Source organism: Hypanus sabinus, chromosome X1 (genome assembly GCF_030144855.1).
Source record: "Hypanus sabinus isolate sHypSab1 chromosome X1, sHypSab1.hap1, whole genome shotgun sequence".
Taxonomy (NCBI): Eukaryota; Metazoa; Chordata; class Chondrichthyes; order Myliobatiformes; family Dasyatidae; genus Hypanus; species Hypanus sabinus.
In genome coordinates this window covers 35,078,071-35,102,428 of record NC_082738.1, presented here as the reverse complement: position 1 = coordinate 35,102,428, position 24,358 = coordinate 35,078,071, and the positions used below count along the sequence as shown (strand labels likewise).

The following is a 24,358-nucleotide window of genomic DNA, read 5'->3' as shown; positions in this document are numbered from 1 at the left end:
TTCCCTGTAAACTTTCTTATCTCCGTTATCTTTCTGCCCGACGACTTTATTTTGAGCTAAATTCCTGATACGCGAGACTCAATCCTCTATGCGGTACCCGTACACGAAACAATGTAAACCCGCCTTCATCTTACGTTTCAATTGGTTGAAACGTATAAACAACAACGGTTTACCACCGTTGATTGGCTGAGAGGTTGCTCAAGGCAGCCGCGTTTGTAGGTTCTGGGTAGTATTGGTTTTGGAGTTGCGGCCTGCGGCGCCTGCCGTACTTTTCATTTTTATTTAGTGCGTTATGATAAATGTTAAAGAGAAAGTACTGGTAGGTTTAATATTGAAACGCATTACGTGGGTTTACAAAATAGAATTTAGCAAGAACCATCCGGGAAGAACTCTTCATTAATGTGGTTGGGCCTGGCTGTCATTTTAGCTTGGGTCTTAACGTCTGTCTTTGTCGTTGAAAACATAGGCCATATATTTTTGAGATATAAAAGTCAGAATACCGGGAAAAAATCGTTTAGCTTTAACGAAATTCAGCTGTGGAATACTAAATCTTCCGGCATCTCAGCTGGTTCTGTGCATGGTAGAAGATGTGATGGGGTGGGCGGGGGGAGTGGGTATTTCGAAGTTTGACGGCCCATGAGAATTGATATATTTTGCCTTTGCAGCTCTTTCTCAATGGGTGTCACTCTTGCCTGTAGATTCAGGCCCCTCGTGGAGAACACAGATCTGGGCTGACATTGGTTCTGAGGCAGCCGCACATTGGCAAAGGGATCATCCTTGGGATAGGGTTTTAAATCCGCCCAATTTGGTGCAGTCTTTCATTTGTTCTATTATTTTTTATTATTTTATTATGGATTTATTGAGTATGTCCGCAAGAAAATAAACTTCAGTGTTGTGTATGGTGAGATATGTACTTAGATAATAAGTTTACAGGTACTTTGAACTTTAAATCCTGTATGCCTTTTTGGGTGGACTTAAAGGATCCTTTATTTTGAAGAACAGGGGTGTTATAATCTGAAGTATTGGAGCCAATATGTGCCCTTAAATTAACACTTCTAAATTTAATCTGGCAAATAGCTCCTAGTGGGAGTTTGCTATCATCTGCTAGGTTTCCTTGCATTGTAAAAGTAATTATGCAATCCTCTATTTCTGTAGTTTTTCCCAGTTGAGCTCCTCCTTGAGCAAATGCTGCAAGTAGACAAATTTCTGTGTACGTTTGCCCATTTTTAATTTTCTGTTTATGTCCAGTGACTTTTTTTAAAGTGGAGATTATTTTGCCCTTGGGGATTTCCTATACCTAAAATACATAAGATTTGAACAATAGATGAAAAGGTCAGTTAATACATTTAAATGTGACAGAGCATTTGGATGTTTGTGAATTCTTAGTATTTGTCCCTGTGGTCTTTGCAGTGGGTATTTTATAAATGAATGGTCTGTTCTTCCTGAATCCATACAATGCTTCTTCCATTTAAGGAATTTTTCATTCTCTTGTGAGACTTAAATTAATGGTAAATTGAGGTTGTTGATTTTTGCCTAGTTTCCTGAAGCAGTTTAGAGGCACTTCACTTTGAACCCAGTCTCATTCATTTCCTGAATCTTTTTAATCTGCTTTCAGTTGTATGCTTTAATTGAAGTTATTTTACTTTAAACAATTCCTTATTACTTGTTTATGCAGCAAGCAGCAAACTAATAACAGAAGAAGCAAGTTGGCATTGGTGAGCTTATCTCGGGCAGTATAGCAGTGTTCAAGAATTTGATTCAATGTCATTGTGTTCAAAATTGACAACTTGGTCAGGGTTTCCACTCCTGCCTACTATCTAGTCACTCGCTCCTAAAAAGATATGCAAGTTAGGCTGTTCAGAAGTTTAAAAGATAGACTGTGATGTTCTCTGTTAAATTCCTTTTTTTACAAATGCATTCTGGTCACTTGATCAGGAACCACCAATTGCACAGCAGCATTATTAATAAACTTTTGGAAGGGGGAAAATGCTAGGACTTCTGTTTTCATATTGTGTTGAGGAAATGTGCCCATTATGGACATGTTTCTTCTTTGGAATAGTTTTGAAGTGATCATCTTTTAATAAGAAATGGTTGTAATTTGGAATGATTTTTATTCCTGCTATTCAAAATGCTTTAGAATGCTTGTCAGTACCTTGCCCATTTGAAATCCTAGGCTCTAGTAGGGTTATGGTGTTCTATATTCAAGTATTTTTCATAGTGGATTATGACTCACATATTTGACTTTGTAATTCACGCATCATTAGTGTTTTGTTGCATAATATAATAAACACTTTTTAAAAATGTGAATGCTTCTGAAGTTAACATCTCCCAGTGCTTTGCAGATGTGTGACTGAAAGAGTCCATCCTTTGTCTGGTCTGCATACAATCCAGTAATGCAATTTTATAGCTTTGGAGTTTGTAGGGCAAGGTATTGTCAGATAAAAAAACTTGGTTCTCCTTTTTCTTATGCATGCCTACCCTAGTTGATAAGACTGAAAATCTGTCATCTTTTCTTGAATTGCTTCCTATTCTATGTGCCTTTTACTTTTCATACCCAGGGTAAACCATGAATTTTAATGGTCTGGATTCTGGCCTTGGAGAATACACATCATCCCTGCACCCTGGCATCAGTGCTTCCCTGGAACGCTCGATTGAGCATTCACTGGATCCCAGACTTGACCCGGCGTTGTTGCAGAATATGGACTTGGAAGGCGACGGTGTGCAGTTAGATGGCATGCCTGAATCTGTACATCTTATGGAAGGCGTGTATTCCGAGCTGCACACAGTTGTGGCAGAAGTTGGAGTCCCTATAACGACTTCGCATTTTGACTTTCAAGATGAATTGCTTTGGGTGGGAAGTCATGGGGTAAGTACTGCTTCTGCAACTAAGGAAGATTGCTCATACCACCTACTTCAGAATGGAGGTTTTCGTGGTCTGTGCTAGATAAAGGGTTGCCATCTTGTGCTTCCATTGTGTAGCTCGGATGGTTGCTCATCACAAGATGACAATGTGCAATGCTGTATTATTAAAAATTTGTCATTCTGCTTGTTCTTGTCCGAAGCAGCAAATTTAGGTAGCTTGTGAGTCAAGAACAGGAAAATAATGATAACGTACAGTTCAGAATCAGGTTTAATATCACTGGCATATGTCAAGAAATTGGTTATGCAGCTGTACAAAGTAATACAGACAGGCTCTAGGCATTGAAGAAATGATGTATTACTTATCAGCTGTTCAGAAATTGGAATTTCCCCTTTAAGTAATTGAGTTGATTACTTCCCAGTACTTGGTTAGCAATTTGCCTTTTTACATCCCTAAATGTTTGAAATGTATAATAGGCATTGAAACGGTTAGACATGGAAACAAAGTGCTTAATCCCAGGATGCCCCAATACTGATGCACGAGTGGCTGTGTAGAGATCAAAAGTAAAGTACCTTTTTTTTCCACCCTAAAAAAAATAATTTTCTTCCTTTTTATTAAGGAAATCCCCAAATCCCATTCAACTTCTTCTCTCAGCAGCTAGTATGTGACATGGGGATGTTATTGACTCTGTTTTTCAAATAAGGTGTTTCCTTGCATTTTCCCTTGTTTTCCCACCCTTAATCTATTTCCTGTTACCCCTATTAGTGGAAAGTTCAAGAACAACTTCTCTTAAAATTAACATGGAATTTTACAACACAGTACAGGCCCACAGTGTGCTGACCTCTTAACCTCCTCTTAAGATCTGTCCGTTCCCTCTATTTTTCTGTCATTTGTGTGCCTACCTACCACCGTCCTTCACACTGCCACTGCCCAGAAGGCAGCAATGGTAAACCACTTCTGTAGAAAAATTTGCCAAGAGCAATCATGGTCGTGGAAAGACCGTGACTGGCCATGTCACACGACAAGGCACGTAATGAATGAGCGAGCCACCGCCCTTGATAGCACATTCCATTGATGCAACATTCTGTATATAACACAAACTTGCTTCTAACATCTCTCTATAACCCCTTCCCAATATTTTTCTCCAGAGTGTGGCTGTGGCTTCGGCTTAATGATGGTTTGCACTGAACTCGAGTATATTCAGTGGGTTTACATAGAAACGTAGAAAACCTACAGCACAATACAGGCCCTTCGGCCCACAAAGTTGTGCCAAACATGTCCCTACCTCAGAAATTACTAGGGTTACCTATAGCTCTCTTTTTTTAAGCTCCATGTACCTTTCCAAAAGTCTCTTAAAAGACACTATCATATCTGCCTCCACCACTGTTGCCGGTAGCCCATTCCACACACTCACCATTCTCTGAGTAAAAAAAAAACTTACCCCTGACATCTCCTCTCTTCCTACTTCCCAGCACCTTAAACCTGTGTCCTCTTGTGGCAACCATTTTGGCCCTGGGAAAAAGCCTCTGACTCTCCACACGATCAATGCCTCTCATCATCATGTACACCTCTATCAGGTCACCTCTCATCCTCCGTCGCTCCAAGGAGAAAAGGCTGAGTTCACTCAACCTGTTCTCATAAGGCATGCTCCCCAATCCAGGCAACATCCTTGTAAATCTCCTCTGCACCCTTTTAATGGCTTCCACATCCTTCCTGCAGTGAGGCGACCAGAACTGAGCACGATACTCCAAGTGGGCTGTGACCAGGGTCCTATATAGCTGCAACATTACCTCTTGCCTCTGAAATTCAATTCCACGATTCATGAAGGCCAATGCACCGTATGCCTTCTTAACCACAGAGTCAACCTGCAAAGCAGCTTTGAGTGTCCTATGGACTCGGACCCCAAGATCCCTCTGATCCTCTACGCTGCCAAGAGTCTTACCATTAATGCTATATTCTGCCATCATATTTGACCTACCAAAATGAACCACCTCACACTTATCTGGGTTGAACTCCATCTGCCACTTCTCAGCTCACTTTTGCATCCTATCAATGTCTCGCTGTAACCTCTGACAGCCCTCCACACTATCCACAACACCTCCAACCTTTCTGTCATCAGCAAACTTACTAACCCATCCCTCCACTTCCTCATCCAGGTCATTTATAAAAATCACCAAGAGTAAGGGTCCCAGAACAGATCCTTGAGGCACTCCACTGGTGACTGACCTCCATGCAGAATATGACCTGTCTACAACCACTCTTTGCCTTGTGTGGGCAAGTCAGTTCTGGATCCAGAAGGCAATGTCCCCTTGGATCCAATACCTCCTTACTTTCTCAATAAGCCTTGCATGGGGTACCTTATCAAATGCCTTGCTAAAATCCATATACACTACTGCTCTACCATCATCAATGTGTTTAGTCACATCCTCAAAAAATTCAGTCAGGCTCATAAGGCACGACCTGCCCTTGACAAAGCCATGCTGACTATTCCTAATCATATTATGCCTCTCCAAATGTTCATAAATCCTGCCTCTCAGGATCTTCTCCATCAACTTACCAACCACTGAAGTAAGACTCACTGGTCTATAATTTCCTGGGCTACCTCTGCTCCCTTTCTTGAATAAAGGAACAACATCCACAACCCTTCAATCCTCCGGAACCTCTCCTGTTCCCATTGATGATGCAAAGATTTTTGCCAGAGGCTCAGCAATCTCCTCCTTCACCTCCCACAGTAGCCTGGGGTACATCTCATCCGGTCCTGACGACTTATCCAACTTGATACTTTTCAAAAGCTCTAGCACATCCTCTATCTTAATATCTACATGCTCAAGCTTTTCAGTCTGCTGCAAGTCATCACTACAATCACTAAGATCCTTTTCCATAGTGAATACTGAAGTAAAGTATTCATTAAGTACCTCTGCTCTTTCTTCCGGTTCCATACACACTTTCCCACTATCACACTTGATAGCTCCTGTTCTTTCACGTCTTATCCTCTTGCTCTTCACATACTTGTAGAATGCCTTGGGGGTTTTCCTTAATCCTGCCCGCCAAGGCCTTCTCATGGCCCCTTCTGGCTCCTAATTTCCTTCTTAAGCTCCTTCCTAGTAGCCTTATAATCTTCTAGATCTCTAATGTTGCCTGGCTCTCTGAACCTTTTGTTCTTCTTGACTAGATTTATTACAGCCTTTGTACACCACGGTTCTTGTACCCTACCATAATTTCCCTGTCTCATTGGAACGTACCTATGCAGAACTCCACACAAATATCCCCTGAACATTTGCAACATTTCTTCCGTACTTTTCCCTGAGAACATCTGTTTCCAATTTAAGCCTCCAATTTCCTGCCTGATAGCTTGATAATTCCCCTTACTCCAATTAAACGCTTTTCTAACTTGTCTGTTCCTATCACTCTCCAATGCTATTGTAAAGGAGATAGAATTATAATCACTATCTCCAAAATGCTCTCCCACTGAGAGATCTGACACCTGACCAGGTTCATTTCCCAATACCAGATCAAGTACAGCCTCTCCTCTTGTAGGCTTATCTACATATTGTGTCAAGAAACTTTCCTGAACACACCTAACAAACTCCACCCCATCTAAACCCCTTGCACTAGGGAGATGCCAGTCAATATTTAGGAAATTAAAATCTCCCATCATGCCAACTCTGTTATTATTACGCCTTTCCATGTTTCCCAATCTGCTCCTCAATATCCCTGTTACTATTAGGCAGCCTATTTAAAAAAAAAACACCCAGTGAAGTTATTGACCCCTTCCTGTTCCTAACCTCCACCCACAGAAACTCCGTAGACAATCCCTCCATGGAGTCGCACCTTTTCTGCAGCCGTGACACCATCTCTGGTCAACAGTGCCACAACCTCATCTCTTTTGCCTCCCTCCCTCTCCTTTCTGAAACATCTAAAACCTGGCACTTGAAGTGACCATTCCTGTCTCATATCTCCAAGTACTGATCAATGCTTTAAGCTCATCTGCTTTGTTCACAACACTCCTTGCATTAAAATAGACACATCTCAAGCCTTCGGTCTGAGTGCGTCCCTTCTTTATCACCTGCCTATCCTCCCTCTCGCACTGTCTACAAGCTTGCTCTATTTGTGAGCCAACCACCTCTTCCTCAGTCTCTTCAGTTCGGTTCTCACCCCCCAACAATTCTAGTTTAAGCTCTCCCCAGTAGCCTTAGCAAACCTCCCTGCCAGAATATTGGTCCCCCTGGGATTCCAGTGCAACCCGTCCTTTTTGTACAGGTCACACCTGCCCCAAAAGAGGTCCCAATGATCCAGAAATCTGAATCCCTGCCCCCTGCTCCAATCCCTCAGCCATGCATTTATCCTCCACCTCATTCTATACCTATTCTCAGTCACGTGGCATAGGCAGTAATCCCGAGATTACTACCTTTGCAGTCCTGCTTCTCAACTTCCTTCCAAACTCCCTGTAGTCTTTTGTCAGGACCTCTTCCCTTTCCCTACCTATGTCATTGATACCAATATGTATCATAACCTCTGGCTGTTCTCCCTCCCACTGCAGGATATCTTGGAAGCGATCTGAAACATCACGGACCCTGGCACCTGGGAGGCAAACTACCATTTGAGTTTCTTTCCTGCGTCCACAGAATTTTCTGTCTGACCCCCCGTCTATAGTCCCCTATCACTACTGCCTTCCTCTTCCTTTCTCTACCCTTCTGAGCCACCGGCCCAGACTCTTCTGCTTTCTGCTTCTCTACTATCATTTCCATGACTTGTCTTGAATATTTTTTTTTGTTTCATTTTGGTTTGGTCTGGTCTGTTGAATATCTACCATACTGCTGGACCTTATAGAGAGAGGGAGTATTTATTCTTATGAATTTATTAAAAGTAGGTGATCCTCTAATTTTCTACATCCACAATTTGGTTGAGTTGGTAAGGTAATACTGTATATTACACCTGAGGAACATTAGTGTAGTAATTGCAAAGGGGGTGAATACTTTTTCAGTCTCAATTTTGGTTTTTAATTTTTAGTAAATTGTTGACAAGTTTTGGAATATTTCTGTAGATTTTACATGATGCATGATGTAGATTAGCTCAAAATCCTACATCAATGTATTTTAAATTTAGGAAATGAGACAGTAAACTGTGAAAATAGTTGTGAGGGCTGAATACTTTTTCAAGGCACTGTATTTGTGAGGGAAGGGTTAGATTAATCTTGGAATAGGTTAAAATTTCGGCACAACATCATGGGCTGAAGGGCCTGTACTGTGCTGTGATGTTCTATGTCAATTTGAAATTTCTAAATCTTTAGTTGTCATTGGTGTAAATAAAGTGTTTACTGCTAATTTGTTTACTGTTGGTTGATGTTTCCTTCAAGAGTGAGTGAGCACTTTATCTTAGATGCATAACTAAATTTATTATTGATCTTTTTCTCTAGGGCCATGTAACATCTTTCTTTGGTCCTACTATGGAACGATACTCATCCTTTCAAGTTAACGCCACAGATGATGTACGTCAGATACAAACAATAGAAAGTGGAATTCTCTTTTTGAATAAAAATAACCTGAAGGGTTTTACTCGAGGAGGCCTTATAATGTTTGATTACGTGTAAGTTTATTTTGCATATTTGGTCTGTTGCAGTTTTGAAGTGAATTCAGTGTTGAATAAGTTCATGATGGTTGTGCAGCTGCAGTCTATTTCCTTTCCCCCCCTCACTCCAAGTCTTCATTTCTCCTGTGCTGGCGTTAACTAGAATATTTTGGTATTCACTTAAACATCTATTTCCATGTGCACTTGATTGTGACTGTCATATGCTACCATTAATTTGGTTGCATGCCTGCAGACATCTGTCAGGGACCAAATTAAATGGCTGCAAGACATTCCTGTCAATCTACTGTTGATGAAATTGCTATTTGTTACTACTAAAGCTTGTTTGAGGAATGGACATTTGGAAAATCTGAGGGAGGCTGAAATAAGGTCAGCGTCAGCAGTCCTCAGTGCATTGTATTCCTAAATGAGTTGGCACCACTAAGGAGGAAGTGAAAACTTTAAGTAAATAAGTGTTGATTTTGATTTTTTTTGTCTAATGCTCCTGCTTGTTCGAATACTTGAACTAATAACTTTGTTTCCATGTTAGTATGGATGAAGCTGAGGATATGCACAGCCTCCTCCTCACAGACAATAACTCAGTTCTGCTGGGGGGCCTTCAGAATCATGTCAGAGAAATAGACTTAAATGCAGTACAAGAAAGTGAGAAGGTAAGGTCTAAGAACAAACCTTTAAGGTATTTTCAGTTTTTTAAAAATAAATGTATGTTTAAATGCTTTAAAGCTGAATTTCCCACTGATAGCCATTATGGATGAGGTATATTAGAGGTTGGAATTGCCAGTAGCAGGTTTCCAGTTGCAATAATGGTAAATCATCACCCTTGTTTTAGGCACTCGGGGTCTGTCTTTGATTCAATGTTAGAAATAGTTGCGAGAGTCTGGTTCATGACAATCTGTAAATGGTTTTGATTTCTTTAGTACAGGTAACAGATGAATGTGGCATTCATGTAATACACATCAGTTCTCATAATTTGATTTTTTTTTTAAAAGTATTATTTTGTACGTCTTAAACTCTAGTTAGTGTGACTCAGTCTTTCTTGCTGTTTCTTTCTCGTCCTTATTGCCATCTCCATTTTCAGCCGTTTAAATGCAGTTTAAAACTGCATTCCAGAGTTTAGTGTGATTAATCCAAATTTTGTGTCCATAGATCAAGAATTTATAAATATCTTGGATGTTTTTCTTTTTAACATGTTTTGAATGGCAATGTTTTGTATTAATATTTGGAGTTCAATTTTTGTCTCTTTCAGTACATCGTTGAGGTTCCAGGTGTCACAATCATGCGGCAGTCTAACCGCTTCTTCTTTTGTGGACATTCATCAGGAAAGGTATTTGTATAGAAGCTACTGAATAAAGAAGCTTTTACTGAATATTGAATACTTTTGGAAGCTACTGAATTTAAAATATAGCAACGGGAAAAAGAAGCTTGAATATACTAATCCGTTTTCCAATTGTTGCTACTGTCTTGCCATGTCTCTTTTTCCCTCACAATCCTAAAATGTATATAACGTGTCCATGCAGTATCTTTCAGGTAAATGTGAAGTTAGCTACTTATATTTGGTGTTATTTTAATGATAACCAGCATTTCCCAGTTTCTACAAAGAGCTGAGTGTTTCTGTATGTCAGTTCACAGAAGTGCAGGTGCAGCAAGCAGCTAAGGCAAATGTTATATTGGCCTTCATTGCAAATTTTTTATATTTTGATGCAATTACATAGGGCTCTGTAAGACAGTTCGGTCTCCTTGCCTAAGAAAAGATGTCATAGAAGGAGCCTAGCAAAGGTTCACCACACTGATTCCTGCGATGGCAGGACTCTGCATGAGGAGAGATTATGTCTATTTTGACTATATTCACTATGGTTTAGAGGATTTGCATGAACCGTACAAAATTCTGGCAGGGCTCAACAGGCTGGATGCAGGGTGGATGTGTCCTGTGCTTGTAGAACAAGAGGTCACGTGATGTTTAGGAGTAACATGAGGAAATTTTAACATGTGGGGAGAGAGTGAATTATGGTATTATAATAAAGATCAGCAGTGATTATACATGAAATGTAGTTTTCCTTCTTGCTTGCATCCATTTTCTACGTTTATTTGTACAACAATAAGTGAATATTGGGGAATGACTTCATTCAGGTTTGATTTAGAAATGAGGTCAGTAAAAATGTTTTGCTACAATTATACAGGGCCCTGATGAAACCACATCTGTCAGACTGTGTAGTTTTGAAAGGATCTACTTGCTGTAGAGGAGTATAGAAAAGACTTACTAGACTAGTCTAGTAAGCAAACATAGCTTTTAAAGTTAAATTCAGAGTTAAGTTTTTTTGTTTAATTAGTCCACTACTGAAGGGAAAATGTTTGAGTAGTTAGGTACTGATTGACCTCCACAGTTCTTCCAGCAATCTGTTTATGTTGTGGGAAAATAGCACAATCTGGAAAGACATTGTAATCATGCAATATTTTTGCTATTCACAATAGTGACAATTTTAGTTATTAAGTAACTCCCCTGTAGACATTTTGCCTGGTTTCAGAAGTCAACTTTTTCAAAATATTTCTTTATTGGATCACTGGGGAAAGCCCTAAAAGGTTTCAATTCTCTCTGATCAACAGCTGGGGATTACCTCTGTTATTAGTAAGATCAGCACAAGCTCTCCTCAAACAACTTTCAAATGTATTGCACTGGAAAGTCAAAAACATTTACTGATACAAGTTATAAACATGAGATACTGCAGATGCTGGAAATCCCAAACAACACACAGAGTGCTGGAGGAATTCAGCAGTTCAGGCAGCATTAATGGAAATAAACAAACAGTTGATGTTTCAGAGCTAGACCCTTATTCCAGAGACTTGAGTGTAATAGTCTAGAATGATTCTTCCAATGCAGGATAGGGTACTGCCATTTACAAATGGAATATTAAACCTTGATTTCCCCCCCACCCCCCCCCCCCCCACCCCAACCCTCTTTGGTGAATGAAAGGGCTCCAGAGGCTCTGTTTGGAAGAAGTTCTGGAGAGTTCTTTCCACTGTCTCGGGCAATGTTCCCTCTAATTTGTAATGACTAGAGTACACAAAAATGTTGTCCTGTGCAATTTTTTTCCCCAGTGACAATATGTGCACATTGAATTTTTAAGTGGAAGTAAACCTGAAGCTATTCTAAAGATAATAAGCCGTTCAGCTTTAAATGAACGAGCAGTTCTTTTTTGCGCTTCACGCCCTTTGCTTCTTTGGAATTCAACATAGTGCATCAATAATTTCTTCACAAAAAACATCATCAATAATTTCTTCACAAAAAAAAAGCATAAATAAGCCAGTTCTAAAATCTGCAGACAAATCATCGCAAACTCCACTTTGTCAACACCGTCCACATCAGAAACTCGAAAAGAAAATGTGATTGTGAATAATAATGAAATATACTTAACATGCCAATGAGGTTAGAGGGTGGCAACCTTCTGTGCACAGTTTTAATTCCTTTGTACACTAGAAGCAAAAGGGGTGTGTGTGTGCACACGTACACACCCACACCTTTAGAGGGAACATTGGTCTCAGCTCAGCATCACTTGTCCTATTGAGCCTATGGTGAATTTTGTATAACAATCCAATCAGTCTCATTTCTCTACTTGTACCCCATGGTTTTGCAAATTAATTTCTCTGAATTTCCTATCCCAGTTTGAACCTCTGACTGGATTTCATCAGCTATAGGTTGTGAGTTTGGTTTATAACTGCTATCCAAGAGTTTCAAGCAACACACACAAAATGCTGGTGGAATGCAGCAGGCCAGGCAACATCTATAACTGTTGACGTTTTGGGCTGAGACCCTTCGTCAGGACTAGCTGAAAGGAAAGATAGTAAGAGATTTGAAAGTGGGAGGGGGAAATGTGAAATGATAGGAGAAGACAGGAGGGGGAGGGGTGAAGCTAAGAGCTGGAAAGGTGATTGGCAAAAGGGATACAGAGCTGGAGAAGGGAAGGCATCATGGAACAGGAGGCCTCAGGAGAAAGAAAGGGGGAGGGGAGCACCAGAGGGAGATGGAGAACTGGCAAAGTGTGAGAGGGGCAGAGAGAGGAAAAAAGGGGGAGGGAATAAATAAGGGATGGGGTAAGAAGGGGAGGAGGGGCATAAATGGAAGTTAGAGAAATCAATGTTCATGTCATCAGGTTGGAGGCTACCCAGACGGAATATAAGGTGTTGTTCCTCCAACCTGAGTGTGGATTCATCTTGTCAGTAGAGGAGGCCATGGATAGACATATCAGAATGGGAATGGGACGTAGAATTAAAATGTGTGGCCACTGGGAGATCCTGCTTTCTCTGGCAGACAGTGTAGGTGTTCAGCGAAACGGTCTCCCAGTCTGCATCTGGTCTCATCAATATATAAAAGACCGCACCGGGAGTACCAGACGCAGTATACCACACCAGCCAATTCACAGGTGAAGTGTCGCCTCACCTGGAAGGACTGTCTGGGGCCCTGAATGGTGGTGAGGGAGGAAGTGTAAGGGCAGGTGTAGCACTAGTTCCGCTTACAAGGATAAGTGCCAGGAGGGAGATCAGTGGGAAGGGATGGGGGGGAACGAGTGGACAAGGGAGTTGCGTAGGGAGCGAGCCCTGAGAAAAGCAGAAAGAGGGGGGGAAGGAAAGATGTGCTTGGTAGTGGGATCCCATTGGAGGTGGCAGAAGTTACGGAGAATTATACATTGGACCTGGAGGCTGGTGGGGTGGTAGATGAGGACAAGGGAAACCCTATCCCGAGTTGAGTGGTGGGAGGATGGGGTGAGAGCAGATGTGTGTGAAATGGGAGAGATGCATTTGAGAGCAGAGTTGATGGTAGAGGAAGGGAAGCCCCTTTGTTTTTTTTTAAAAAAAAAGGAAGACATCTCCTTCGTCCTGGAATGAAAAGCCTCATTGTAGCTAAAATCCTCCAGTTCTGGCAATATCCTGGTAAACCAAGCTTCCTCATCCTCCATAGTAGAAGATGAGAAGTGCTTCTAAAATGGTCGAGCTACAGAAAGACCTTCCAATTTTTATTGTCAGTGCCCAGGCTGGGGATGGCAACTAATGCACCCACAAGTAATGCACTTGCACCTGAAAAATCCCTTGTCGTGTTCCTAAGAGTCTTGCCATTTACTGATACCTGACTCTTGCATTTGACCTCCAAACTACATTCCCTTACACTTCAGATTAAACCTCGTCTGTTATTTCTTTGCCCAAATTTGCAACTGATGAATGTATTGCTGTATCCTTTCACAACCATGCATTCTCACCTTCATCAACCCATGTCAAACCTTGCTGAAACTTTTTTTTGGAAACCAGGTTTTTTTTCACCCCCATCCACTCTACCACACACATTCTGAACAAACTCCAGTGGATTAGTCAAACATGTTTCCCTTTTCAGATGAAGGGTCCTGATCTGAAATGTTGACTATCTTGTTTTCCCCCCCCCCCCCACCTCATGGATGCTGCCATCATAGGATCTTCTGTTTCTCCAGCATTTTGTATTTTTTTTAGTCATCTGCAAATTTGCTATTTGGGACACCTGCATTTTCATCTATATCATTAATGTATATTAAAACAAGAAGTCTCATTACAGCACACAGCTTATCACAGACCTCCAATCTGTAAAGCATCCCTCAACCACTACCCTTCTATGGCCAGGCCACTTTCAGATTCAGTTTATGAGCTCTCTGAATCCCATGAAACTTGATCCTCTGGACCAGCCTAGAATGAGGGGTCTTGTCAAATTTAAGTTTGTTAAATTATTTGACATGTTTGTAATGTACTGTGCTGCTGCTGCATAAAGTTAACTTTCATGGCATCTATACCCTGTGTATGTATTCTTAAATTCGTAAACTTGAAATAGAACTTGAACTAAAATCCATATACAGTAGTCAATATACTGCCAATACCCTCTTCAGTTATCATCTTAAAAAACCATCAATTGAGTTTGAGAGACAGAACTTTCCCTGCATAGAACCATTCTTCCAGACTTTAGAGAATGGAGGATTAGCTTACTCAATCCCTACTCACTACAGACTTGTTAAATCTTCACTGAACTCCTATGATCAGGACTTTTTTTTTTGCATAAAATCAACATTGCCCGCAGTGCTTAGGTGTGGTTGAACCAAATTTGTAATAACTGTAGTAAGACATCTTTACTCTTTTATTCAGAACCTTTTGTAGTAAGTACCTTTTGCTTGCATAACTCCATATTGCACCTGCATGTTAGTTTTCAGTGACCTTTTGTACAAAGGTACCTGTGTCCCTTTGAACATAGTCATTTTCCAGTCTCTTGCCAATTTTTAAAAAAGGATATTCACATTTCTACTTTTCCTTTTGAGGCGGATTGCATGTTTTTACACCTTGTCAGAGCTGAATTTGTCAAATTTACAAGTTGCATGTATGCACAGATACAATGAACATTTTATTTGCAACTGCATCATAGGCACATAGCATCATGTAAGCAGTGTTCATAAGAAAATCAAATTGTACACAATTTTTGCAACAAAAATCACAACTAGAATAAAGTCCATTGTAGTACAAAGTGATCATGGTATTGCTAATCTAGTAATTAGGGTTTTGATGGTTGATTCAAGAACCAAATAGTTAAGAGAACTAGCATGTCCTTGAGCCTTGTAGTGTGGGATATCAGGCTTCCGTACTTCCTACCCAATGGTAACTGCATCTTCCATGTTGTCACCTGTTCACTTGTCTGCATTCCCATGAAGTTTCTTTACATCCCCCTCCCCAATTTGTATCATCGGGATTGGAACCTATGACATTTAGGCCCTTCAGCCAAGTAGTTGTTTATGGATTATACAAGGTCAAAGCACAAGGACTAGTCCAGGTAATTTGATTAAAGCTAGTTTATTCCTGCTTTGTTTTTATGTAAATCAGTTTGCAAGCTATTAAAATATTTTGCTGTCGATTCCATGCATTCTCACCTTGTTCAAAAACCTATACAGAACCTTACTGAAAGCTTTCTGAAAAGATTCACAATTTCTTACACACACACACACACACACACACACACACACACACACACACACACACACACACACACACACACACACACACCACCACCACCACCACCACCACCACCACCACCACCCCCCCCCCCCCTCCAACAAACTCCAGTGGATTAGTCAAGCATGTTTTCCTTTTCATGGATCCATCTTTACAATGATCAGCTTGTGATTTGTAAGTGTATAGACATCACATTCTTAAAAATAGATTCTAGCATTTTTCCAATTACTGGTATTGGGTGAACAGGTTATTAGTTCCCTGTTTTCATTCTGCTTCCTTTCTTAAATAGGTAGCTCATAATTGGAATTGGTTTATTATTCTCACATGTACTAAGATGCAGTGAAAAGCTTGTCTTGTATACTATTATAAACTAATAATGCAGAATAAAGTGTAAAAACTACTAAAATGTGCAGTTCAGGTAAACAGTAAGGTGCATGATCATAATGAGAGATTGTGAGAACAAGAGCCCATCTTGTATGAGGGAACCATTTAATAGTCTTATAACAGCTACTCTTAAGTATCCAAGAATCTTTCCATAATTTATAGAATCTTTATAAGATGATAACCAGGACACCTACTATTTTCATAGCCACCTTCTTTGAAAACTCTGGATTGTGTGTCATCAATTCTTGAGCTTAATAACTTCTCTAGTAGTACTTTATTTCCAAAACTGGTTCCTTTTATTTCCTCAGTTGTACTGGACCCTTGGTTTCCAGATTATGAATGCAGATGTGAAGTGTTTAATTCCTCTGCCATTTTCTTTTACCAACTTGTTCTCCCATGTTAGCTTACTAATCCCTTCCTTTTAGCATACCCATCAAAGCTTTTGCAATTTGTTTTTATTTACTGGTTTAATTTGTATTCTATTTTTCCTTTCTTTGTCAATGTCTTTGTCATTCTTTGCTTTAATGCTCTCGTGCTTCAGAGTTGTTGGCTTTATCTAGCAACTTTTGTATGTCTTTCTTTGCATTAACTACTATCCTTAATTTCTTCTATACTCCATAGTTGGTCCACTCTTTCTATCTACTCTGAATCTAAGGAATCTAAACATCCCTTCTTGACCAAATGACTTTTCTTTAAACACAGCAGTCAACCTTTGTAATGCCTTTCATCTATCTGTTTTGTATTTATTTCTACTTGTATGCTGGTACCTTGCTTAGCATTCAGAATTTATTTGCAGGAATAAGAATGCTAATAGAATCATCACTGAAAGCAGTCATAATAACATGGTATTTAGTGAGATGTGTTACTGACGGTGCTGCTGTGCCAGGAGCCTGCCGCAAATTGATGCTCTTTGCTGAGCTCCTGCAGCAAATAGTTGCCCACAGCTTGATGTGCTGCAGTTTAAGCTGGAATTTGATGGTCCATATGTGCACTGCAGACTCTTGGTCTAGAGAAGGAAAAAATGGTAATGAGACAGATCAATAGACATTTTTAGCAATTTTATTTTGCTAATGATATTTGAAAAAGTTGTAAAAATGCTGTGCCAGAATTTATGAAGTGGTCACAGAAAGGTAACAACTCAGCAATGCAAATAGATTTGAATGGAAACAATATAATTGCAGTTAGAAAATGTGGCAGCATGATGACAAGGGTTGGATAACAGCTTATTTAATAAACACAGGCAATAAGGAAAAGATTGTGTGATAGTGCCGTGAATATAAGGATGAAATCTAAGCAACAGTGAGAAAGGATATTGCTTCAGTTTCGATGGAGCTCAAGTAAATAGCAGCTGAAGACTTCGGGGCTTTACTGTAAGCCTCCAGTTTGTAGTAGTAATGAAGGGGATGACATCAATTAGGAAATCAGATGCATACAACAAAGGCATGAACTTAATTGTGGATGTTTTTAATCTACATGCAAACACTTCAAACCAAATGAGCAATAATAGAGGCATGTGATGGATTTTATTCTAAATCTGTACGTTAAGGCGCAGGCTAGGTAGTAGGTTATTGGTTACTCTGCGGTGAAATCAAGTTACTTTATTATTTGAGGTCCTTTCAGGAAATGTGATCATAACTTACTAAAATTCATTATTGAAAGGAAAAGGGAAGTGGCAATTATGGTCTTAAATTTAAAGAAACGAAACTACAAAGGTATGAGGTACAAGTTGCCAATGATAGATTGGGGTGTTCCATTGAAAAGAAGAATGAGTGATGACTTGCATGCAAGGAACAAATGTAGGATGTAAAAAGATCTGTTCCTTGGAGCACAAAAGGAAAGGCAACCTAACTATTGCTAAGAATAAGAGCTAAGAGCCACATTTTAGATCCAGAGAGTAAGCAAAAAGTAACGGGTCTGAAGGTTGAGAGCAGTTTAAAGTCAGTTTTAAAAAATGGACCAAGAGATCAAATAGATCATAAGAATAAGGTGCAAGGTGTAATGTAAAAACTTATACAAGAATGTAGGGGGAAAAAAATCAAGACATGTCAGTTACTTTTGGTCAAAGGAAGGAGAATTTGAGGAGGAACAGAGAAATACTAAAGGAAATTTTTAAAAATTATTTTGAACTGCCAAGAAACTAAGTCTAATGAAAAGGAGGAATTAAATGGAACTGTTATAGTATTGGAGAAATTAATAGAATTGAAAGCGAATAAATCTCTGGGCCCTGGTAATTTGCATCAAAATGAACAAGATGAGGAATAGTGGATATAGTAGTGGTCATATTCTGAAGTCCAAAAGAGCATGGAACAGTTCCCTCAGATTTAAAGGTGTAACAGTGCAGGAGCCACGGATGAATTGGTCAGAATGGGAAGGGGAATTAAAGTGGCAAGCAAAGGAAACTCTGGATCAGATCTGATATATTGGGTGAATTATACTTTCTTCCATCTGTGTGCAGTGGTGCTAGTTTGTGAACCCTGTGGAATTTTCTTTAGTTCTGCATAAGTATGATCTAAAATGTGATCGGATCTTCATGCAAGTCCTAAAACTGGATAAAGAGAACCCAATTAAACAAATAGTATAAAGATTATATTTGTTCATTTACTTTTTGGAAAAAAAGATCCAATATTACATGTATTTGTTGGAAAAAGTATGAACTTTTGCTTTCAGCAACTGGTGTAACCCCCTTGTACAGCAATAACTTCAACCAAATGTTTCCAGTAACTGTTGATCAGTCCTGCACATTGGCTTAAAGGAATTTTAGGCCATTCCTCCTTACAAAACTGCTTCAACTCTGGGATTTTGGTGGGCTTCCTTGCATAACATGCTTGCTTTAAGTCCTTTCACAACTCTTCTATTGGATTAAGGTCAGCATTTTGACTGTCATTCCAAAAAACAAATTTTCTTTTTAAACTTTTCTGTTGTTGATTTACTTTTGTCTTTCAGATCAATGTCTTGTTGCATCATCCAATTTCTATTAAGCTTCAGGTGACAGACTGCTACCCTAACATTCTCCTGTAAAATGTCTTGATGCAATTTTGAATTCATTGTCCCCTAAACAATTGTAAGCTGTCCAGGCTGAGGCAGCAAAGCAGCCCCAAACCACAATGCTCCTTCCACCATGCTTCAGAGTTGTGATGAGGTTTTGGTGTTGGTGTGCAGTGCCCTTTTTCTTCCAAACATAACAATACATTTCTACCAAAAAGTTCAAATTTTGTCACATCTGTCCATAGAACATTGTCCCAGGAATGTAGAATATCCAGGTGGTCCTTTGCAAACTTGAGACTTGCAGCAATTTTTGTTTTTCCTTTTTCTTTTGGAGAGCAGTATTTTTCTTACAGTGGACACATGAACAGAGGCTTTAGCAATATATAGAGGTTTTGGCAGGTCCTTTGCTGTTAACCCTTTGGGTTCTTTTTCAAATCCCTCAGCATTGCACATTGTGCTCTTTGTGTGATCTTTGCAGGATGCTCATTCCTAGGGAGAGTAGCAGCAATACTGAGTTTCCTCCATTTGTAGACAGTTTCTCTTGCTGTGGACTGATGGGCACTCAGGTATTCAGAAATGCTTTTGTAGGCTTTTCCAGCTTCATGCATCTCTACAATTCTTCTAAACTCCTCTGAAAGTTGTTTTGATCAAAGCATAGTGCACATAAATAGATCTTCCTTGAGAAGAGCATCACTGTCAGTAACCTGACTTTGTGTGTCCTTTTTTTTTTAAATATAGCGTGGGACACCTCTACAACCCATACCTCTAATTTTATCTCATTGGTTGGAACATCTGACTCCAAATAGCTTTTGTAGAAGGCATTACCCCCAAGAGTTTCACATACTTTTTCCAGTAAATACATGTTGGATCATTTTTCTCAATAAATGAACAAGTATAAAATTTTTGTTACTTGTTTAATTGGGTTCTCTTTATTTAGTTATTGGACTTGTGTGAAGATCTGATTACTTCTTAGTTCATATTTATATAGAAATAAAGCTCTACATGATGCATAAACTTTATAGCACCACTGTATGGGAAGACCAAAGCTATTGTCTTTAAGACCCTGCCACAAATTCCACTTTCTAGATAAGCACTCCACCTGGTAAAACTGAGCTAGAGTATGTGCAGCCTCATCATATCTTAGCATTTGATTATTTTGTTCAGATTTTTGTTTTGAAATATCACTAACCTTTGATGTGAGATCTAGTTCAAACCACTTGGGATCAAATATTTGTTATTACTTCCACCTCTTAACGTTATAGATTCTGTCTGTGCCTTTGCAACAGATGTGCTTTGAAGTAACAAAGAAATAGAAAATTATTTCGCCAGGGAATGAGCAAAGTACTACTGGCTGAACGGCACCCTGGCCCCTTTGCAAATCTAGGGTCATATAGAATTTGGTGATCCATGTCCAAATTTGGACCTGTCTTGCTTGTCTGCACTATCCTACATTGGAAATGAGAAAAACATTATTCTCCCCCCAATACCTATGCTAGTATAATTTCTAACAGTAATGGGTGTACTACTGTTTTTTTTTCTTTTTGCTCTTTCCCCTCGTATCTTCATCCAATTCTGTATTGAATTGAATACGAAATATTGCCAAGATTATGGTTGGAGATTAAGTGGTGCAGTCAATTGGTCTCAAACTTTCTACAGTACTTCTACGTTCTGGGTTTAAATTTAGCCCAGTACAATGAAAAGCTAGTTTTCCTGGCTGCTTGTGTTCCCTGCTGCCTTATTTGTCCTGTTTTCCATCCCTGTCAGATTTGAGGGCACAGTATGGTTTTTCTTTATGTAGTTCAGCTAAATCCAATTTTGTCGTTTTGTATTTGCCATTTTCATGGAGGTAGCAGTTCCAAAACCACCAGCATATCCAGGACAAGTACTTGTAGTTTTCCATGCTGAAGTGAGGCTTTTATTTGTACATATGTTTCCACTTAAGGGTAATGAATCATGGTAAGGATCACACAGTCTAGCTGCACCGTGTTGGTCACAACCCACAAATGAGACCAGTTTGTGGTGTTCCAACTGCTGCGTGGCTAAGATTGAGGCTGGGACTTTCCTGGATTGTGTAACAAACGCCACAGTGGTGGTGTGTTCACTATTATTAAATAAGAATGTGAAGATTGCTTTTATTACGTAACGATTCTTTTGTGCTTCAGGTATCTCTCCGAGATTTAAGAAACTTTAAGTTAGAACATGAGTTTGATGCTTACTCTGGAAGCCTCTCTGATTTTGATGTACATGGGAACCTGCTGGTGACATGTGGCTTCTCAAATCGAATAAATGGGCTGTCATGTGACAGATTTCTGATGGTATATGACCTACGCATGATGCGGGCTATTAGCCCCTTGCAGGTTCACGTGGATCCTCTCTTCCTGAGATTTATTCCTACATATACTTCAAGGCTAGCCATCATCTCTCAATCAGGTATCTTAAAAAAGACTAGAATTCTAATGCAACTTTATGGTACTATTATGTGCTATACTGAATTTTCAGGTATAATTACCATTTAACACACGCCATAATTCTGCTGCTTAGATTAAAATGTGTAACTTGAATGCAAAAGTCAGAGGTTAATGAGTGGAGAAAATATATTGTGGTTTGTAGTTAAGAATCCCTAATTTCTCTATAAAATCAGTTGAAACCAACAGGCAATGAGTAAATTTCCTTTAAAATATATTTGCATTTTGAGTCATTGCTAAGTTTTTCTTTATAGTTTAGTTATTGTTCAACTACTCTGAATAATGAAACAGTGAATAATAATTGACAGTTCATTGAGTAATAATGATTGAAGCTGTTTTTAAAACATTTGTCTTATCCTTTTTTGTTAAAATCCAGTACTATTTACTCGGTTAATTGGGAAAAAACTTAACATAGCTATATATTAATTCTGTTGAGGTTCAATTAAAACAAAATCATGGCATCTGGTGAAATTGGATCCATGATTGTAGTAATCTAGCAATACTAAAAGAAAAACAATTAATATAATCAGTCCCAGCAGCAAGTGTTAACATTTGAAAATTGTCTGTAAATGTGGAAAATGTTTTGGGAATATAAGATTGTTTAACACCTGAAAGGTCTGGATAGTGTTTACAAGAAAACTGATATATCAGGGTTTGACATTGAATGAATGTTTAGCATTATCCTTCTAGCTAAATTGGCAGGTTTTTAAGTTGAATCCTGATAATATTAAAGCTGACTGCATCCTCAAACAAGCTACTACTTCAGATTGCCATTTAAATAGAAATATTTCTGAATTGTGTACTGGGTAGAATATCAGTTAAAAGTAGCAGGCTAGCATATGCTTGTATTGTTGGTAAAAGGTCTCATTTGGGCTACAGTTTGTTGCAGAAGTCTTTTTTTTCCTTATTGCAGGACAATGCCAGTTTTGTGAACCAACAGGCCTTGCAAGTCCTGCAGATATTTTCCACATAAACACTGTGGGACAGTTGGTTATGTCATTTGATGTATCTTCTAGCAAGCGAGCATTGATATTTGGAGACTCTGGAGGGTGTGTGCATCTATGGGCAGACTCGCCAAGTGCTACATTCAATCCATACTCTCGTGAGATTGAATTTCCGATGCCATGCATGGTAGATACACTGCCACATCTGGACTGGAATGATGACCTCTTGCCTTTATCCCTCATTCCAGTACCTCTCATCACAGATTCTCTGTTGTCTGACTGGCCAACAGCAAACTGCGTTGTCACACCCAGGTAATTAAAATTTGTAGTAGAATTCTCATAAATGGAGGCACACAAAGTATTGCTTAAATTTATTGAATTTGCTTATATGAAATGTGTTTACTCTTTACAACATCTTGACATTCTGATTGCTTTTATTTCAGTGACTTCTATCTGAGCCATTTTCCTTCCATTGTTGATATTCTTGTTTTTTTTCTTCCCAATAGATAAAAACCAAGGCCACTTCATTCCCCCCCCCCCACCCGCCTTTATTCGCTTCTGTGTCTTATTTTTCAGTGTATGGGCTATACCAAATGCAGCACTGTGTAATCAAAAGCCATCACATTGTAAAGGGTGTTCACAAGAGATTGGCGTGTTCACACGACTTTACACAACTATTCCTCGTGTATATCCATTCCTCTTAAATGTGTTTCTTACATTTATTATCCATGAAGCACCAGATAGCATTGTATCCATGAGCATGGTTCCTCCTCTAGCATCCAGGAGATGTATGAGACCATCTTTGTGTGAACCTTCCACTTCCACTTCCAATCAAGAATTAAAACTGCCAAATGCAGTATGTTCCCTCTCTATCCTTGATCCTCACACCATCTCTGTATCCAGATGTGCCGTACCATTTGTATGGTCTTAACTTTGAAAAAGCTTTGAATTACTGTTGTATATGATATGAGGGGGGAATTAAATAGTTTGAACTCATTTGTTACAGATCATATCTTTTCAATTTGTTTGTACTGAAGGTGAAATGAATACAACCCAAAAAGAAAGGAATTTTAGTTTGAAGCAATTTTATTATTGTGGCTAGCACAGTATCAGATTCTTTGGTATCTCCTTTGGTATTTTCCTTGCATTTTGTTCATCTAACCTTTTTGGGTGATCATAATGTTGGAGGAAATCTCATATTTTTATATCTATCATGGCACATTATTGTTTGTGCATTAGAATTAGTATCTAATTTAAGGCTGAAGTATTTCTGATTATGGAGGACAAAACAAATCAAAATTGATATAGAGTACTAAAATGCCCTGCTCTCACGTCTTGAAGATGTATGGTTAAATTTGAAGATTTTGTAAACCCCCTCCCCAGTCTACTGTGTCCTTTTTGTATTAAATCCTCTCTGGTTATTCTTTCAGACGAGCCCCACCTGTTGACCTTGAGATATTGCGTACAATGAAGAAAGTTGGGTTTATCGGTTATGCCCCGAATCCCAAAACAAAGCTGAGAAATCAGGTAGGAAAGAAAGATTAATTTTGTACCTGTAGTTCGGTGATACCATTTACTTAAGGTATCTAGGCAAGATGATCAGGAGATTCAGAAGTTAATTAAGCACAAGTACATGGAAACCATTGTGCCTAAAGGTAAACAATAGTTGATTTGGTGGGGGGGGGGGGAAGATGAGGGAGGCAACTCTGTACAGAACCCTGTAATCCTAAAGTGCAGCACAATAACTTGTGATTTAAGGAACAATTGATGGATGGAAAGGTCACAGGAGTCTTAAAGATTTACTAGTACTAACTGGTGGACAGAATTCACATTGATTAAGGGAGTAGCATTTTGTTACTTGGAAGTAGTTGAAGAGGACTCTTATTACTTTCCCAGTGGACAATTCTGAGGGGACCTTTTTATCATGACAACAATTGGATGCCCCTTATCAAGATGGTGGTCATGATTAAAGCATCTTTGATACCCCAGAGTAGAAGAAAGTTGCCCTTGATTCCAAGGGAGTACCTAAGAAACGTCGAGCATATCATTTACATTATAAACACAAGAAAATCTGCAGATGCTGGAAATCCACAGTAACACACACAAAACGCTGGAGGAACTCAGCAGGA

The 24,358-nt window shown here is 39.3% G+C and overlaps 1 protein-coding gene across 11 annotated transcripts in view; it reads left to right on the top strand.

Annotated features, from left to right (window-relative positions):
- The first annotated feature begins 698 nt into the window (after positions 1 to 698).
- Positions 699 to 24,358, top strand: part of pan2 (poly(A) specific ribonuclease subunit PAN2) — a 115,264-nt gene continuing 91,604 nt past the window's right edge. For 7 of the 11 annotated variants that reach the window (XR_009509009.1, XM_059956347.1, XM_059956344.1 and 4 more), the window contains exons 1-8: positions 712 to 808; positions 2,559 to 2,866; positions 8,277 to 8,446; positions 8,976 to 9,096; positions 9,693 to 9,770; positions 20,983 to 21,250; positions 22,199 to 22,541; positions 23,660 to 23,756. Coding sequence is in view for 10 of the 11 variants with exons in the window: in XM_059956347.1 (XP_059812330.1) it covers positions 2,567 to 2,866; positions 8,277 to 8,446; positions 8,976 to 9,096; positions 9,693 to 9,770; positions 20,983 to 21,250; positions 22,199 to 22,541; positions 23,660 to 23,756 (1,377 nt within the window). In the remaining variant the exon portion in view is untranslated. Of the gene's footprint in view, positions 809 to 2,558; positions 2,867 to 8,276; positions 8,447 to 8,975; positions 9,097 to 9,692; positions 9,771 to 20,982; positions 21,251 to 22,198; positions 22,542 to 23,659; positions 23,757 to 24,358 lie in introns of all 11 variants that reach the window. The other 4 variants (XM_059956350.1, XM_059956345.1, XM_059956351.1 and 1 more) reach the window with 2 other exon arrangements.